Source organism: Odocoileus virginianus, chromosome 23, assembly GCF_023699985.2.
Source record: "Odocoileus virginianus isolate 20LAN1187 ecotype Illinois chromosome 23, Ovbor_1.2, whole genome shotgun sequence".
Classification (NCBI taxonomy): domain Eukaryota; kingdom Metazoa; phylum Chordata; class Mammalia; order Artiodactyla; family Cervidae; genus Odocoileus; species Odocoileus virginianus.
In genome coordinates, this window is record NC_069696.1 from 36,787,923 (window position 1) to 36,808,343 (window position 20,421).

Sequence of the window (20,421 nt, forward strand, 5' to 3'; positions counted from 1 at the left end):
AGAAATAGCTCATTTTCTGCTCCTATTGCTGCCTTTCTTCTTGGTTGTTCTCAATTCCCATTTCTTCTTCATTCTTTATTCTCTTTCACTCTGACCTTGCCTTCATTTCCTTTTGTGACTCTTCATTATCACTCTTCATACTGATTACAGTGGTCATTTTACAAGCATGTAATATATAGTTGTTGGTTTTGCATTAGTCATGAGTGAAGGTGAATAAACATAATGATTCAGCTCTAGAGTTATGATTAAATTTTGGCTTCATCAGTTAGGAGTTGCCTGACTTTGGGCAAATCACTCAAATTCCCTGTGCCTTTCTTTCATTATCTGTGAATTGTAATGGTCCAGACCTCAGAGTTGCTGTTAGGATGGAAGAGATTGCACGTTCCATACTTAGAAGAATGCTTGGCACATGGTCTCCAGAACTATTCGCTCATTTTAAGACTATTTATCGTAGGGTACTGTTGATACTATATAGAGGGAATTTCATGCAGTTTTCCTTTATTGAAGAATCCGTGGAGTGGAACTACTGGGGCAAGAAGTAATAGTACCCAAAGGCCTACATTATAGATCTTTTTCTAAGTAGTGATGTGATAAACTGGACACAGAAAGCTTGGGTGAGGGCAAGCAATCTTTAGCAAAGACTGTCCTGAGACAGTAAGGTTATCTGGAGAGAGCAGGAGGTGAAGGAGGGGACAGAAGGGGAGACGAAGGAGGCGGAAGGGGCGGAAGCGGGAGCCTTGTGTGTGTGGCGGCGGGCGGGAGGGCGGGTGCTTCTAGAAGGCTTTGGAAGCACGGCGTTTGGGTGCAGATGACCAAGAAGGGTGCTTTGAGACCGGGGGATCTGAAGGAGGATGCTCGGACCCCGCGCACGAGCGCGCTAGTTACCGTTTGCTTCTTTTCGAGGAAGGCACCGGTTCCGGGCAGCTTCCTGAGCTTGGGCTCACGTCTCAGCGAGAGCCAGGCGCCTAAGCCACCCTCCGGGGCCTCGACACCCATCCGGCGGCCAGGGCCAGGCCAGGCTGGGGCCCCACGCCGCACGCGTCCAGCCGTCTCAGCCTCAGCCCGGGGCACCGGCGGGAGGCGCCTCCGGAGGTTTCCGTCTGGGCCCTCCCCCTCCCCCCGCGCCGACTCCGTCCGCCTCCCCGCCTCCCGCCCGGAGCCCTGGCCAGCGCGCTGGGAGGGAGCGGGCCGACGCTGCATCATTCCGCACCGGCTGCAGCGCGGCTGGAGGGAGCAGGTGGAGCGGGCGGGCGCGGCGAGCCGGAGCGCGGGACCCGGGGAGACTGCAGTGACGCTGCCCCGAGACATGGCGGCCGCGCGCCTCTGAATAAGCAGAAAAGGAGCCCCTTGCCGCCCCCGGCCGCCGCCGCTGGGCCATGCCGCACCGCTGCTGACCGCAGGCAGGGTCCGGCCCGGAGGACACATGCCGCAGCAGCTGCCCCCTCGCCGTTGATCCTCTCCCCTGCATTCTCCATGTTGCGTTTCTCGCCAGGTTCTCGGGCAGTGTAGCTGCGGCTGCCGGAGAGGCAATTCTTTTCCCATTTTCATCCTTCCCTCTTTAGTTCCTTCTCCCTCCCCCCGCCTGCTTTGCATCCATCTCCTCCACTCGGTTACCCCCTCCTACCTCCATCCACCGGGGCTATGGCCGCGGAGGAGGTATTGCAGTCTGTGGACCATTATAAGACCGAGATAGAGAGGCTGACCAAGGAGCTCACGGAGACCACCCACGAAAAGATCCAGGCGGCCGAATACGGACTGGTGGTACTGGAGGAGAAGCTGACCCTCAAACAGCAGTATGATGAGCTGGAGGCTGAATACGACAGCCTCAAACAGGAGCTGGAGCAGCTGAAAGAGGTGAGTTGCCTGTCACCTCTTCCCCGCTCGGCCTGGTCCCCCCACCCTCGGCGCCCACTCATCATTTATAAAGTAGTCGGGAAGCTTGCTATTGAAAGGACTGTTTCTTCACTTAGAACCCTTGTAGATAAGAGAAGATTGAAAGAGTCCATTGTTTTACCCCCAAGAGGGAAATTGCCCAGGAAATGAATGTATAATCTGGAATTTGGGAGGCGATGGCTGTTTGGCCTGTGGGGGAGGGAGATTCGTAAGAGTCCTCAAGTCTCAGCACTCAGAGGCGACATTCAGCCGGGTCGGAATGCATAAATCAAACTTCTCAAAACTGCTGTTATATCAAGCTCAGGTTTCAGTGACAATCCCATAATCCACAAAGGCTTTGAGTAGGTTTGTGTTGAGGAGCCACTGTTTCAAAGGATGTAGAACCTCAGCCTTCTGCTGAATGTAACCACTTCTTGATGAGATTGGAAACTGTTATTAAGAGAATTCCCCGCCAATCCCATTTTAAATAGAGTGAGTAATCGTCCTTCTCCTCGGCTTTAGTTATTCTTGTCTGGCTGCAGGAGAAAAACAACTCTACTGGGGATTGCTGCTGCCTCGATTTCCCCTCTGAGTGAGGATGGGCCATGCCCAAAGTCTTATAAGGTCACCCTGACCAGGGAAAATAAACTCGCCTACAGATGGTCTGAAAGAATGGCATATATCAAATGCATGAGTAGCGGTGCATTTCAAATAAGGCTCTTCTGTTTTAAATGACTGTATATTTAAAACCAGAATGGTCACAAATGGACCATGTATATATAACAATTGTCCTCTTTAATCTTTTGGTATTGGCTCCTTTTAAAGACTAGCTAATGTTTGGAAAAAAATAAGTAGTGAATATACTTTTGATTTCCTATCAAAAGACTTAGAGGAATATACATATTGTTGAAGAAATTCAGTCTGTTCTACCCAATTCCTGAGGTACTATATGTAGCATAATTGAAAATGTACACACTGCTTTTCTGTGTGGCACGTCTATTTTTATGTGCCCATTGGCATTTAAAATGTTAATTCTAATCTGGTATATAATGTTAATCATACATGTTTTACTTACAATGTACTCAAACAGTTTCTCAGGGGCTGTCTTGTTTTGTATTATTATATTTAAAAAGCATGATCTATGACATATCTAATCAACCTGCCTTCTAATTTAATACATAATATGGTAAACATTTCTACTTTCAGATATATCCTATTTTTATTCTTATGCCTAAATGTCAAAAAAATAAACATATGGTAAAAACCCCAATTGGAAATCTGATTTTTTGTGTGTTAGGCTGTAAATTTCTAGTTTATGTTCTGTTGGTTTTGTCTTTTGTTTTTGTTTTTACCAAGTATATGTCTGTTCTTAACTACAACTAGATTTAATGGTATTTTCCAACTTAGATTAGGTCTTTACCTGATACGTTTAAATTCAACAATGCTAAACCTGGTGAAATCAGGAAACAGGATGGTGATTGTAATTTTCAGAGATGTTTTGATGTTGTCTACACTTATCAACACTGTTTTAACAAGACAAGGAAGTGCAAACCAGGCAATGTTAAGCCATCACCTCCTTGATAAATATGGTAGACTTAATTTAATGAAATGGAATGTAACTGTTAACTAGCTTTCCTGCTTGATTCAAATAGCCCTATTAGGGTTTTTCATTGCATTCACCATATATAGTAAACTTTAATGCGATTGTCTTTTGCCTTTACTAGACTGTGCATTCTCTAGGCAAGGAATCTGTCTTAATATTGCATCCAAAGTCTTTAACACAAAGCCCACCATATAGTGAACATACAGTAAATATTTTATGAAAGAATAAATTTATACTGGAAGAATATATACTTTATCAAGCATTCACCAGTCCATATTGGTTAGTGTCAGAGAAAGACTAAGAAAATGAGGAAGTATAGGTCGTGACTAGTGTTAAAATCTACCTGTATTACTTTCATCAGCATCATAGGAAAAATGAGAAAAAATGTTTTATAAGAATACTGTGACATTTTTCTTAATATAGAATAATGCAAATACCAATTACAATTTTTTTCCTACAAAAATTGAGGTGTATTTTTTTCTGTATATCAAGAGATTAACAAAAATTTATCAAAATTATTGTCAGCAAATGATACTTGTTTACATATGTATTTTGAGTTTGCATTTAGCAAAAATATAAAGTTCCTAGTGAACTGGCTTATACAATTATATAAAAGTATATTTTAGGGTAATAAAATTAATCATTTTATTTGATAGTGAGACCTGTTATTTTGACCCTTTAAACATGATGTATCCTTTAGGTGTGAGTATTATTTAAATGAGCTAAGTCAGTCTCAATAATATTTCCTGTGTGAAAAGTAAATGTAAAATAATTGTGGAAACTAAAATATTGTAGTGATGATATCACATAGAAGCCATTTTTGAAAAACACATTTTGTTAGTGCTCTGATTTATCAAAAGGAAGTTTTGTTTGTTAGAAGGTATATATAGGAAATGATGTTGTTGCACTAAACTATAAAGCCAAGTATAAAATCTTTGGTTTATTTCCAAGCTGTTTCAACAGATATAACTTATTTAAAAGTAATTGGACCAGTCAACAGAAAAATACTGTGCTAAGTTCAAGTTGGACATTAGTAATTTGCAGTGTCGCGACATGGCTCAATCTTTACAGGTCATGTTGTTTTCAAGAGTCAGCACCCAGCAATGCTGCCAGCCCCCCTTTCCCAGGCTGTGTACAGCTCTGACTGTAATGCAAGTGGGCAGTATTGCTGAAGATGTGCAGAACCAAAATGATTAATTCATTAATTTTTATCTAGTTATTTTCTTTCCTAAGCCTGGAATGCTCTTTGTCTTGGCTTCATAACATTAGGGCTCTGCCCTGTGCCTGCATGACTGTTGTAATTACAAAAGAACATACTTGAAGAAAAAAGTACTAATGCTCTGAAAAAAGAATGACTTCTGGCATCATCATACTGCTCTCCTTTTCATTATCTTTGGAGAGCTGGGCAAAGTACATGTCCACTAAAATACTTGACCATGGCTTTATGATTTCACGGATAATGCTTGCTTTTCAGTGGCCTGAGGGCCTGGCTGGTTGTAATTTTAGGATGTGTGTAAATGAGCACTGTGCCTGTCACCCAGACCAAAATAGTATTTGAAGAAGAGTCATGGTTCTAAAATAATTTGAAAATTAAACATTCATTAAAAAAAAAAAACCTAAAATTTAAGAGTTTTGTTTTTTTGCTTTAAAAATGTTTAAAATGTAGAGAAGTTTTAAAAGATCCTCTTCGAAAGAAATGATTCAGCATTCCTGGTAGCATTTTAGAAAACATGTCCATGTGACAACTTTATAAAAGTTTTGCAGCTAGGTTACAGTGCACTCTCTAATAAGAATCTTTGCCTCATTTGCTGGTTTTGTCAGCCTGACACTAAGGATAGACACCAGGTGCTGAGGGAGCGCTTTGTGGACACAGAGCAGCTTTTCCTCTTATAGCCAACTTGATGCTTTTTCAGGATTCTCATTAAATCATCCAAGAAATAAACACTGAACTTACGTGTTTTTAGAAATTGTCATATTAGGGGCCTCATGAAAGCCATTTAAGTACCTGAGTTCATCTTTAAACAAAATTCATTTTTTCCCCTCTTATGCTTAGAAAGATTGTTAGTTTCTCTTCCCTTTGTAAATTCTAAATCATAAAATCATATGGGGGAAAAACCCAGATTTATTTTCCAATCTATGAAGAAACATAGAGCATTGAATTTATTTATCTAAGCTAGTAGTTTTATTGTTTTTAAAGAAGAAATGTTATACTTACTATTGCATTTATTATGAAGTTAATGAAAGCATCTAAAGTATATGGACATATACTTTTGGAAAGTGTTTACAAGCAACCTCAACAAGCAAACATAATCACACTTTCAATCATATTTCTTTTTTTTTTTTAACCTAGTTTCTCTAACTTGCAGGCTTTTTTTGTGGCTCATCTGGTAAAGAATCCTCCTATAATATAGGGATCTGGGTTCTATCCCTGGATTGGGAAGATGCCCTGGAGAAGAGAAAGGCTGCCCACTCCAGTATTCTGGCCTGGAGAATTCCATGGACTATATAGTCCATGGGATTGCAAAGAGTTGGACGCGGCTGAGCAACTTTCACTTTCACTTTTTCTCTAACTTGCACCATTTTTTCCTTTTTATTTCAACTCAAAATTTCATCTCTAGCAAAGTTGTTTCTCAGATACCACTTAGCAAAACTTTATCATCTCTCATCACGTTCATCATATTTGCATGAACATGTATAGCAGCCATGGTTTGAAGATGGTTTTCAAAATTTAATACTTAAAAATATTCTCCCCTGTCTTCCCCTTAAATATGCTTGTACTGTATAGATATTGCTTTCCAAATTTGAAAATGTGATAATTAGCTTGCATGTTGAAATACATAGTAAAGGACTTTCTCACACCTAAGATTTTACCTGTAAACATGGCTTTGAAGGAGAGGAGGGTATAAAGAGGTGCAGAGTCTGACTGTTAAATAATTCATTATGCTGAAGGAGAAGTGGCAGAAAATGAAATTGGGAAAATATCAGTGGCTGTATTTTGTCTTGGAGATGAGGAACCATTAAAAGGAAATGAAAGGAAACAGTAACTGGTGCCTTATGTCTTATTTAATCTTCAAAGTAACTCAGAGGTTTATTGCCTTTTTTTTTTTAACAGATAAGAAAATAATTAAAGTACTAAAGACTTGAACTATGTATACAGCCCCATTTAGGACTAGGCACTTTGCATGCCTTATCTGTAATTCTTACAGCAATCCTTTTACAAGATAGATATGACTTGCATCGTACAAAAGAGAAAACCTAGTCTTAGGGAAGCTACGGGTCCTTTCCAAGGCCACAAAGTGAAGTGGTGAAACCTGGTTCAGGAAGAAACCCACTTTCTTTGCACTTATTACCTGAGAGGCTCCAACACGTGAGTCAGCATGTGGTTAAGAAGGTGATGCTGTTGGTCATAGAGGGTCGATTGGAACTGCAGAGGCGGTAGGGGTAGTGGTGTGAGGGGGGACAAACCTGAGGGTTGTTAAGGGGGTGTAGGGTGGAAGGAAGGTGGTGTTGGATGTGACTGGTTGTGGAAATTGAAGATGAGAGTAGGTTTGAGAATACCAGGATGGATTAGAAGGTGGTTTCATTCACAAAGGAAGGTTCTAGGGGGAAAGTTTCAGAGCGTAAAGTTGATGCCTGAGTTATATGAATTTTTAAAATTCATATTTTCCTTGAGGGGAGGCATAAGTTGCTTGATAAATTAAAATACTCAACTCTTAGTTTAATAAAACAAATGAATAATTTGTGCAGTTGGTTGTCATTTTATTCAGTCCTGATTTCCAGAATATGGAATGAATATACAAATAATTTAACAATGTTTTCACCAGTTACTCTGATTGCATTCTGAATTAGGAGATGTGCCAACTCATAAAGAGTGGGCAAGAAGCTGGGCTGGCCCAGTGAGGAAAACCAGCCCTTGCAGACCTCATGGGTTAGGGGTGCTAGGAGCAACAGCACCCCACCCCTCACTGACTGAGTGTATTAGCACTTTTACTCTTTCTTTTTTCGGCCACAGGAGTTTGACTGCTATTTAAAAATTATAGTTGTATAATTATGACCATTTGTGGCAACGATCCTAGTAAAGTAAAAGTGTAGACAATTAAGTAGTCCCGTCCCCCCCCCCCCGCCCCCCGCCCCAGTTCTGTCTCTGTGTTAGCACTTTGGTGAGTATTCTCTTATACTTGTTTTAAATCTCTTTAAACATGTGAATCCATATGTAAGTTTTTTGTTGTTCTTTTGTTTTTATAAAAATGGAATAATGCCGTACATATTACTTTGTAAACTGACATTTAAATTTAATAGTATATCCTTTTAAAATGAAGTATTTCTAGGGCAGGACTGTATTTTTAAGGCGCTGATGTTTCAAGTGTGAAGTAAATGGGACTGATTCGGGAAGAAAACCGGAGAGCCTCAGGGAGTGTGGTTGGCACTGGAGGTTGGAGGAGTGGGGAGGTGACCAGAGTTGGCCCTAAGGATAGCTTGGGTGGTCTGTGAGAGAGAAAACATGTGTGTGTGTGTCATAGAAACTGTGTGTGTGGTGGAATTTGTTGGGTTGCCCCATGACAGGCCTGTGTGATGATACCAAGGGAAATGATGGAAAGTTTTCTGGGTGAATTAGCAGTGATTTTGATTCCTTGTCTTCTTGGCTGGTGTTGGAGCTACATGGATCACTGTAATAGGTGGCTGGTTTCCACGGCCAGCAAGAGCTGGTCCTGCAGCCTGCAGTATGGCCACATCCTCCTGTCCATGCCGGGTCCTGGGGAGAAGCCAAGATGATGCAGAAGCAACTGGGACTCATTACGTGATCCCATCTTTGTCCTGTGATACTTGAGGTTTTTTTTGTTTTAACTTTTCAAAAAAATTACTTTTATTATAATACTACTTTGGTTATAATTATAAAGATAATTTACTTTTATTGAAGATAATAAAGTACAAAAATGTATGAAGAAAATTAAAACCATCCATAATTTTTATTGGCCTACTATTTTATAATCTACATTGTCAACTATTTTACATTTTATAACAACTGGATTTTTTTTTTGCTTTAGATTGTCCGTTACTTCTTTTTTTTAAAAACACAGATTTCATCAGAGGCATGTCCATTACTTCTTGTTCTATTTCACTTATTCATTCAAAATTTTTTACTCCGTGACTGCTATGTTGGCACTGTACTGCTTTCTGAAGATGGCAAGATGAGACTCCCTGAGTGAGGCTTATGGGGAGAGAGTCAGCAAGCACACACACATGTCAGATGTGAGAAATGCCATGAGTGAAGAGATGAAGGCTTGCTGGGGAAAGCATGATCAGGAAAAACCTCTCCCAGAGGTGACATTTGAGCCCAGATCTGAGTGATTAGAATAAGCCAGTCAGGTAGAGATTGAGGGAAGTGAATTTTAGGAAAAGGGAAAAATACAAAGATTGTGGAATTCTCCTGGTAGTTGTTAGGGGAAATGGTGGGTCATTTTGCCCTGTAAAATCAACCATTCATATAAAGAAGATGTTGGTACAATGGAATACTACTTAGTCATAAAAAGGATGAAAATTTTTCTGTTAACAATGACATGGATGGACCTGAAGGGTATTATGCTTAGTGAAATGTCAGACAGAGATGGGACTTCCCTGGTGGTCCAGTGGTTAAGACTTTGCTCTTCCACTTCAGGGGGCTTGGGTTCAATCCCTAGTCAGGGAACTAAGATCTCACATGCCACATGGCAGGACCAAAAAAATTTTAAAAAAAGAGGAAGACAAAGACTGAGTGTTATCACATACGTGTGCATGCTTAGTCGCTTCAGTCGTGTCTGACTCTTTGCGACTCTGTGGACTGTAACCTGTCAGGTTCTTCTGTCCATAGGATTCTCTAGGCAAGAATACTGGAGCGGGTTGCCATGCCCTCCTCCAGGAGAGCTTCCCGACCCAGGGATCAAACCCGCATCTCCTGCAGCTCGTGCATTGCAGGCAGATTCTTTATCACTAAGCTACCTGGGAAGCCCATTATCACTTATATGTGGGATCTAAAAAATGACTGAATGTATCAAAACAGGAACAAGCTCCCAGATATAGAAAACAAGGTAGTGGTTACCAATGGAGAGGGGCAAGACAAGGATAAGGGATTAAGAAATATAAACTATTATGTATTAAATAAATAAGCTACAAGAATATATTGTACAACATAGGGAATATAGCCAATATTTTATAATAACTTTAAAAATTTTGATTCATTATTTTATATACCTGAGAAATAATATTTTAAATCAATGATACCTCAATAAAAAAAGGAAAATTGGAAACATATTCATTTGAAAAATGACCATCCGTAAAGTAGTATATTGTCTTTAGATTCTTCAAATAAGATTTTGGAGCTTGACATTGGAAGTGTTTGTACAGAGCCTGGATACCCCCTGAGGTCTTCTTTTTGAAGAGGTGACAGACTACTCGCTAGGATCAGTTGGCGGGGGATTTGTAAAGCTACTGCTGCCTGGACCCCATCTGAGACAGTTCAGTCATTGGAGGTAGAGCGGGGCTTCAGCATGTTAAGCCCACTCCCCTCATAGGTGCAGCCAGGGCTGACAGCCTCTCTCCTGGAAACTTCCAACTCTAGCAGTAAGTGACTCTGTCGAAATGTGAGTGTTTAGTAAGAAAAACTGGAAAGTTATGAGCTAGTGTGTAAACTTGTCACACAGTGTTTTTACTTCTCTAATTTCTATAAATGAAGACACGGGAAAGCCTTTTTTTCTGTAAGTGAAGACATGAGAAACCAATAAACATCAGAAACTTAATTGCATTAGACAGTTAAGATATGTGCTAAAAGTGTATAACTTCTGATCTTTCAGGGTTCTTTAAAGCTTTTTTAAAAAGTTATTTGTCTCCTTTTGTATGAAATTTCTTTTAAAAGTTATTTGTCTCCTTTGTTGTGTCTGTTTTCTTGCTCTATTACAAATTTTGTTGTTCAGTCACTGAGTTGTGTCCGACTCTTTGCGATTCCATAGACTACAGCATGCCAGGTTTCCCTGTTGTTCACTATCCCCTGGAGTTTGCTCAAATTCATGTCCATTGAGTTGGTGATGCCATCCAACCGTCTCATCCTCTGTCATCCCCTTTTCCGGCCCTCAATCTTGCCCAGCATCGGGGTCTTTTCCAATGAATTGGCTCTTTGCATCAAGTGGCCAGAGTATTGGAGCTTCAGCATTCATCCTTCCAATGAATATTCAGGGTTGATTTCATTTAGGATTGACTGGTTTGATCACTTTCAGTTCAAAAGATTCTCAAAGAGTCTTCTCCAACACCACAAATCAAAAGCATCAATTCTTTGGTGCTCAGCCTTCTTTATGGTATAACTCTCACATCCATATATGACTACTGGAAAGACCATGTCAGCAGAGTGATGTCTCTGCTTTTTAACACACTGTGTAGATTTGTCATAGCTTTTTTCCCAAGGAGCAAGCATCTTTTAATTTCATGGCTGTAATCACCATCTGTAATGATTTTGGAGCCCAAGAAAATAAAGTCTGTGACTGTTTCCATTGTTTCCCCATCTATTTGCCATGAAGTGATGGAACTGGATGCCATGATCTTAATGTTTTGAATGTTGAGTTTTAAGCCAGGTTTTTCACTCTCCTCTTTCACCTTCATCAGGAGGCTCTTTAGTTCCCATTCACTTTCTGCCATTAGGGTAGTATCATCTGCATATCTGAGATTGTTGATATTTCTTCCAGCAATGTTTTGTTTTTAATTGAAGGATAATTGCTTTACAGAATTTTGTTGTTTTCTTGCAAACCTCAACAAGAATCAGCCATAGGTATACATACATCCCCTCCCTTTTGAATCTCCCAGAAATCTTGATTCTAGTTTGTGCGTCATCCAGCCCAGCATTTCACATGATGTACTCTGCATGTAAGGGTCACATAAGCAGGGTGAAATATATAGCCTTGACATACTCCTTTCCCAATTTTGAACCAGTCCATTGTTCCATATCTGGTTCTAACTGTTGCTTCTTGACCTACATACATCTCTTTAAGAACTTTCCACAGCTTGTTGTGATCCACACAGTCAAAGGCTTTAGAGTAGTTAGTGAAGCAGAAGTAGATGTGTTTTTGGAATTCCCTTGCTTTCTCTATGATCCAGTGGATGTTGGCAATTTGATCTCTGGTTCCTCTGCCTTTTCTAAATCCACCTTGTACAACTGGAAGTTCTTGGTTCTTGTACTGTTGAAGCCTAGTTTGAAGGATTTTGACTATTACCTTGCTAGTATGTGAAATGAGCACAGTTGTACTGTAGTTTGAACATTCTTTGGCATTGCCCTTCTTTGCGATTGGAATGAAAACGGACCTTTTCCAGTGCTGTGGCCGCTGCTGAGTTTTTCACATTTGCTGGTATATTGAGTGCAGCACTTTAGCAGCATCATCTTTTCGGATTTGAAACAGCTCAGCTGGAATTCCATCACCTCCACTCGCTCTGTTCATTGAAATGCTTCCTAAGGCCCAACTTGACTTCACAGTCCAGGATATCTGACTCTAGGTGAACGACCACACCATTATGGTTATATGGGTCATTAAGACCTTTTTTTGTATAGCTCCTCTGTATATTCTTGCCACCTCTTCTTAATCTCTTCTGCTTTGGTTATGTCCTTACCATTTCTGTCTTTGATTGTGCCCATCTTTGCATGAAATATTACCTTGGTATCTCCAATTTTCTTGAAGAGATCTCTAGTCTTCCCCATTCTGTTGTTTTCCTCTGTTTCTTTGGAAATTCATAAATATTTATTAATTTAAAGTTTGCAAATTCATAAAGAGAATTGCTTTGATGGGTTGATCTTTAACTTCCGGGGGTTATTCTCACCTGTTCTTTCAGTTATGCTTAGTGTTTTCAAACACTATTTTATGGAGAAATAGGACAACTCTAAATGTAATATTTAACTGCTGTGTTTCTATCTTTCTATTTAGAGTTGAAATAAAGAGACCTGTTTACATTCATGGGAAGTACATAATAACAGTAGCAATTTTCTTAAGAATGTTTTTTGCAGTTTGGCCTGAGTCTGTAAATAGAAGGCTCAGAATGATGGGTCTTTGTTTTCCTCTGGCACACTGCAGACTAATGTGGAATGAAATGCCACTGCTAAAGAGCTCTTAGCCATCAATTTTTTGAAATTGAAAGAGGTTTATATTATAACATGAATGTGCCTTGTTGATAAGCCTCACTGATTGCTGTTCTGTAGATAGTATTAGAAGATTTTTTGAAGTTGATCTTGATGTGAGGTAACTAGATGGAGACAGGATAAGTTTAATCTTGTACATGATTTCGTTTGATGAGCTGAAAGTAATGTCATCTTACAGACTATCTTTTTGGCATACATGGCCATTTTCCTCCCCTTTAAATCGTAATCTGATATTCTTTCTGCTAATGCTGATATATGCATGGAGCCTTTAAGCTCAAAACCTCAAGGACATACAATTAGGAGAAAAAGCAACCGTTAGAAAGAAGGATATAATACACTTGAAAACAAATTATAAATACTTGTGAATTTTTGGCCCTTTGATTTATATTTTAAGTTGACAAAGGTTCTTAGTGTTGGTAATTCACAACTAACTATGATTTAATGATTTCATTCTAATGATCTAAACAGCAATAACCCTTTTGTTAATATTTTAAAATAATTTAGAACTAGAATCATTTTTTTTAAGAATTCTTAGCTTCTCTATCTTAATCACTGCAGTTGTTTCCAGTCAAGTTTTATGTGCTTTTTTCATTTTAGCCAAATAGATAATATATCTTTGCAAGTCACACTGAAGCATTTGGGATAATATGAGCTATTATTTGCTAAAATTGAGACCAGGATCTCAAACCACAATTACATTTTTAGACAATGGTTATAGTAAGACATTTCAGGAAATGACAATGAAAAGAATCATCATTGGTCAATTCCAAGAGAAAATTTAATAAGTTGCATTTTAATTTGTGATGCTAAATGTGATTTAGAAACATGGACAATGGACACCAAAGTAAATACCAAGAACAAGTGGGCCATTGCATAAAGCTGACTGAGGTTCATTCATTTTTTCCTACAATAACAATATATTTAATACCTCCTATGTGTTAAGCACAGATCTAGGCGCTGAGAATGCAGCAGAGACAAGACCGACAGGAATATACATGCTCATGAGGTTTACATTCTGCAGGAGAATGGAAGGGGAGACAAGAAAGTATCATGTTAGATGGTCCTAAATGCTATAGAGAAAAATAGAGCAGGGAAGGGGGAAATGGCATGAGAAGTGGGGACAGGTCAGAAGGAGCCTGGAGAGGGAAGGCCAAAGAGAGTGTATAGCTGGAGGGAGCTGGGGAGTGGTATGAGCAGATGAGGTCAGAGAGGGAATGGGTATCAATGATGCAGCAGCTTTTAAATTATTACCAGGACTTTGGCATTTGTTCTGAGTTGTATGGGAAATTTCTGGAGGATTTGAGCTCAAGAGTCACAATGGCCTACTCTTCCCTCCCCCCACCTGTGTGTACATTCAAGGAGACTGTAACCTCCTTCAGGGAAAGGAATTTAAATTAATCTGGTAATTTATGACATTTGTTGTCTTCTCCTCTCTGCCTTACCTAGAGCAAGTGTTTAAGAGATATGTATGGTATTGCGTTCATTTAGGGTGAAAAAAGAGATGAAGTAATTAAGGTAGTTATTTTGAAAAGAAGTTGAAATAGACTCCTTGTTTTAAAAATAACCATTTGTTTGACGAATTAAACCAGCTTCCAAAAAAAGATACTGTGTTGTCTTGCCTTGTTCCTTGAACCAGAATCTTTACCTAACTTTCTTCTACCCTCTGTCCCTTATTCTGGACCGTCTGAGCTACTTGGTAGCCGCTAGTCTAGCGTGATGTAAGGACAGTTTTACATTGTTACTGGTTCTGTGCCATGATGTCCTAGTCCCTGAGGGACTGAAATGAATGCTTGGTCATTCATTCATTGATGTATTTAATATTTAGAGAACATCAGTTATATGCCAAGTTTCTGCTGAGCATATTAATAAAAAATGAGGAAGACGTGGCCTTTAAGTTAGTTATTTGTTGTTAGGAGGAAAGACATGAGCAAATATGATTAAAGTATTTTATTGGAAAAATCACAGGTTTTTGAGTCAGAACAAACTGCATTAAAATCTGTGATCTTAGACAAATACTTAAAACTCTATGAATCTCACTTTCCTCCTGTAAAGTGGAGGAAGATAGTAACTATGGATGTTAAAGAGAAGTCCATGTAAAGCATTTAATACAATCCCTGACACATAGTAAGCACCTGGTAAATGATGGCTGTGGTGATGATAATTTATCATAATAATAAAATAGTAAAAATAATAATTTCTTGGCTGTGTTTGATAGGCCACCAGAGTGGAGGGCAGTAAACTCAAAGGAATCAGGAAGCTTTCTGATCAGGAGGACATGTGAGGAGGCGTAAAGAACATGTGAGGAGGGATTTTCCAGGCAGGTGAGGGTCAGGGTCATTCAGGAAAAATAAATCGCCTGCAGAGAAGGGAGGATGGGAGAGACTGTTGCTCATCCGCATCTGTGTTGTTGCAGGTGGTATTTGAAATGGGATGAGGGCTGGGAGGTGAGCCTGGGGAGGTGGTTTGGGGCCCGACCACAGAGGGCCTTGTAACAAGGCTTGGCGTGGCTAACTGTGTGACCTCACAGGGAAGGCTTTGCCCCGAGAGCCAGACTTAGTGATAGGGTGAGAAGTACCTCCAACTAACAAGGTGTCTTCAAGTCTCTGCTGCTCTTGTGCCCCGTTTGTTTTAGCTTCCTGGCCCCTTGTCAGTTGGAGACTGGCAGCTTCTCAGTCTTACCTCCGTTGTGAACAGATGGCCTAATCGCCGCTTCTTTCTGGGTCCTCAGCGCTGCTGGCCTTCCTTGAGGCTGGGCTGCTCCTGTTGCTTACGGCCCTCATCACTCCCTCTCCCTCTAGTTCCTGATTCTCTTGGCGCTGAGAGCCTCATGCCCTGTGGTCTTGACCTACATTCTAACCTGTTGGTCAAACCCCAGATGTTGAGTTCTGTTCATACTAAATATTTCCTTGCTCCTTGGCTTTGCTGCTTAGGACTCATGGCTGTTTTCCTCCTCTCTTGTCTTTTCTCTCAGCTGCCATTGATTCAGCTTCCACCTCCATTTTGCTGCTGTTCTGGGAGTCTCCTTTATGCCTTTAGAATGGAGTCGGGTCACTTGTGGGAGTGCTAAGGAGCTTCGTCTATTTACCATGGGAAAAGCATTGATAGTGTCAAAGCAAGACAGTAATATCATTAACTTTATGTTTGAAAACAGTGGTTTTTGACTTTTGATTCTGACAGTACAGTAGCCTAGGACCTCTGACTAACCCTTCTGCTGGGAACAATTAAAAATGCTAGATAAAATATAAAACTATAATATATGCATATATACTATAATATATAGTTTTATATAATATATAAAAATATAAAATGCATGAATGAATTGACTTCCTAGTAAGAATGCTCAGAGGCTAAGTGGAATTAAATCAAGAACCTTTAGAAGAAAGCAGTGCATCAACACTTTTGCCTTGAGTAGCAAAAGGTATTTATTACCTGTAGCTGTATAAAAATTCTGCCCTTAGTTCTTTTCTTATCTCAGTCATTGGAAAAATAAATTTCTACACTAATTCTCAATTAATTGATCTCTTTAATAATAAATAATATTATACTCCTGTAAAATTTAAAGCTTTTATGAAAAAGACTCAGATGAACTATTACCTGAGCTGAAATTTATTTTTATCATCTTATTTCATTTTTCACAGTATGAAAAATATAATGGTTTCTCTTTTTATTTTAAAAAAACCTTCATAGTGTTACTTGTGTCAGATAGTTATAAATCAACACTTTCCCCCTTATGTTTATAGCTTAATTATGTTTTCAAGTCAAAACTATTTGAGGTTTTCCCCTTTGATAATCTAATATTAATAATATGGAGAGTAAAAACTCAGTGATCCAGCATCACATTTAAAACTCCCTATCTAATGTTAAAAAATAAGACTTTTCCATTCCCTTTTTTCTCCTTGTATACTTTTCTTTCTCATCTTCTTTTATCCCCTCACTTTACATTAACTTCACACCAGAATATAAAGGATTTAATGGAATATGAAGGAATGAACTCTAATTAGGAGAACATTCCTGGAATTTTATATGTCACTGTGGAAGAAATCTTCTAAGCAAGATATAGAACTTAGACTCAAAAGGCAAGACTGACATACTCAGTTACACAGAAATTTTTTTGAAAGTGGATAGGCATCATAAGCAGAAGTGCAATACAGACAACAGACTAGAAAAAAAATGCAATATGATTGACTTACAAAGGATTATTACCCCTAATATCCAGGTACCCTTGAGTTGATTGAAAACTATTTTCAATAATAGAAAAAGGGCAAAGACTGTAATTAGACCAACAGAAGAGGGTTTGCAGATAATAAATGTGTAAAAGATGCTCTATGTCGGTAGTCAGTTAATGCAAATCAAATAATAGGGAGTTTTCACTTTTTACTAATCAACTTATTAAAATTTTAAATATTGATAACATACAGATTGCAGAGTGTGTAGAAATGTGAGCATTCTTATACATTGTTTGTGGGAGTATGAATTGCTATGAGCTTTGAGAATGTGATTTAGCAGTCTGTATTAAGGTATAAAATGCATGTAGTATTTGGGCCCAACAGTCTCTCACAAACCATAGGTAAGTGTATACCAGTTCTCAAATACCATGCATCAAAGTGAAGCACTGGTTAGCATTAGTACCTAACTAGACCCTCATAACTCTAAACATGTATCATATATGTGTGGAACATAAATCAAATTATACTCTTTCTTCTTATGTATCATAACAGATTGCTATATGTTTAAGTAAAATCATATCTTAAAATCTAGATGTAATTCCATACTTATCACTTCTCTCTTAGCCCGTTTCATAGACCTGGTTTAAACTTTTGGCTTAGTGCTCTTGAAGTGTGATTTTTAAAACATTTATTTTGCATTACTTTTCAACTCTTCTTGGTCTTGAAAATATGTGTGTGAGCATTTTTGCCAAAAAATGATACTTATTCTCTTTCTGTGGGTTCAGGGGTTCCTCTTCTCAAAGTAAAGGGACCGCCACCACCTTGCTTATTGTCCTCAGAAGCAGTCCTACCACTGGACTCCTGACCCTACTGACTGAAGAAGTAACACATTTACTCTGAGATTTACAAAAATATTTATAAGAAAACTCTCTTTCACACTCTGTGAACGAGCTAAGTGCTGATTTGAGACATTTTAAGCTTACTGTTACCTCTCTGTATTTATGTAATAATAAAGGTTGTAGCATGTAAAAGCAACTTTTGACTGAGAATCCATTACAAAAAGGAAAACTTAACATAGGAAAAAATAACTAGAAATGAAGGTTAGATGACCCTCTAGGTCAAAATGAAGTTCTTTTCATTCCTAATCCTAAATAGGAAAAATTATTATGGACACTTATTTTTTTCACAGATGATAATTGAACACCTGCCATGTCCTAGGCATTGCAGTTAGGTGCTGTGGAGTACAAAGTTCCTGTCTGAGGGACTTGACATACCAGTGGGGGAGAAAAGCATAAAAGAGTAAGAAAGTAAATAATTTTGCATAATGATGTGTGCCAAACAGTGAAGAAAGCAGGGTAAAGAAATAATAAGACTATTATTATGCCAGGTATACTGGTAGGGGAGGCTATTTCAGAAGTGAGGGCCAGATATGGCCTTTCAAAGGAGATTACCTCTCAGGTGATGAGAAACAGCAAGCCTGGAAAAGATTTCAATGTCCTGGGCTGAAGGTAACAGCAAATGTGAAGACCTTGAGATGTGAATGAGCTTGGTGTTACTGGCATTTTGGGTACAGCAGTCCTTTGTAGGGTAGAACTGTGCTATGCACTGTGGGACTTTAGGGCTCCTGGAGGGTGTTAGTGCCCCTGGCCTCACCCACAATATGCCAGGGTGTCCCCATTCTCAGGCCATTGTGATTACAGAAATATTCTTGCTGCACAGCATGGTGGCTATAGTTAACATTACTGTTTTATATATTGGAAAGTTGCTAAGAGAGTAGATCTTAGTTCTCATCACTAGAAAAAAAATAGACCTATGTGAGATGATGGAGTTAACTAGACTTATTGTGGTAATCTTTTTGCAATGTACCATATAACAGATCACATTGTATACCTAAAAACTGATATGTTATATATCAATTATATCTCAAATAAAATTTAAAAAATAATAAACACAAAGAATAAACAAAAAACCACCCTCACACTTTCCAAGCACCTCCCTTCCCCCCAGGGTGAGGCTATACCATCCTCAATAGAGAACCCCTGTAGTATGGAGTGAGGGGATAGTATGGATGTTAGGAGGATGGAGCAGTGGACAGCAAACAAATCCTTGAGCCCTGGCAAGAAGTCTGGGCTTTATTTTAAGCATAATGGGCAGCCACTGAAGTGATGTGATCTGATAAATATTTCAGGAAAGATTACTCTGTCTCTTCCTTGCAGACTGTCGAACCAGTGGTCCAAGTAAGGAAGCTGTTACAGTATTTCCAGTGTCAGGGGACGGTGGCTTGGGCTGGGGGAAGATCTACTTAGGGGTGGGAAAAGAATAATTAAGAATGCATGTTGAAGAATTTGCTGATTAATTGATTGTGAGAGCAAAAGAAAGGGAGAAATCAGGATGGCTCCTAAGTTTCTTTATAACAAGCTAAGAAGATTATAAAGGAATATATATATGATGAGATACAAAAGTAAAGGAATGGTATTTCACAATTAAATTTAGGAAATGAAATATTCCATATTTATTTGAATTTGGAAATTCTTATGGATCCCGAAATTTTGACGCTTTTGTTTAAAAAAGAATTTTAAAATGTGTCTGCCAAATGCATTTAACATTTGGAAAGGATTCATGACTTTGACAGAAAAACAAGCATCCTGTAGTTATTATGCTCAATGATGTAATTTACTGGACTTAAGTTGGCTACATTTCACGATACACATTATGTAGCCATATTTCTTTGTTTTATTACAAAGCTAAAATGTTGTCATTTTTCTTCCTATAAAATAAAACAAGCTAGCCATATATACTCTCCTGATTTTCTGTGACAGCAACCCCATCCAGTTACTAAAATGGATATCAGTTTTTTTTAAACTAAAGAGTTAGTTATTTATAGGAAGCAATGTGTGTACTCTAGATTAGAAACAAGGAGAGTGGGGCATAGATATATCCTTAAACTGGAATTAAAGTTAAAAATGCGACGGGTACAAGGTAACAGCTTTCCTTCCCCTCTGCTGTGGGTCTTTGTTGGCTTGCTTGCAGTGCTAGATCATATCATAGTCCCTGAGGGCCAGGGAGGCAAGCGTACCAGACTGTGAACATGCTGATGTGACCCTAGTCTGCAGGAACAGAAACGCTGTCCAGAATGTGATGGTAAATGTCTGTCTATCCACTCCAGGAGTATTTTGTTCTAGGTATGATGATCCAGGCAGAAACAATGGACAGCAGAAACAAGAGTACAGAGCTCAACGTAATGTGAAGAAGGACCTTCCTTTATGGAAGACTAAGAGCAGAGGAGAAAAGTAGCAGATTTTCAGAAGAGAGAGACTTCCTTGTTGGCTAATGGAGATGTTTAAGCAGAAGCCAAAAAGCTGTTTGGTAGGCATGTCAAGGAAGTGAGTCAGGCACTGATGGACTTTGGAACAGAGGGCGTCTGAATTGTTTTCAGCATTGTAACTCTATCATTAAACGTGCCTGTCTCACTGATACTGCAGAATTAAAATCCTGATGACCACAGCTGTACCAGTTCTGTCTGCAATGGCTGCTTGGTTGTTAAACTCTGTAGGTGAGATACCAGAGTGACAGAGAACAGTGGAGAACAGTGCCCATGAGATTGGCCACACCTCACCAGAGCAGAGATCACA

At 39.2% G+C, this 20,421-nt stretch overlaps 1 protein-coding gene across 7 annotated transcripts in view; it reads left to right on the top strand.

Moving 5' to 3' along the window:
* Positions 1-1,575: 1,575 nt before the first annotated feature.
* The window catches only part of BICD1 (BICD cargo adaptor 1), a 237,801-nt gene continuing 218,955 nt past the window's right edge, over positions 1,576-20,421 (top strand). For all 7 annotated transcript variants that reach the window (XM_020910747.2, XM_070453904.1, XM_070453905.1 and 4 more), the window contains exon 1: positions 1,576-1,854. In XM_020910747.2, coding sequence (XP_020766406.1) covers positions 1,642-1,854 — 213 coding nt within the window. In that variant the 5' untranslated portion in view covers positions 1,576-1,641. The remainder of the gene's footprint in view (positions 1,855-20,421) is intronic.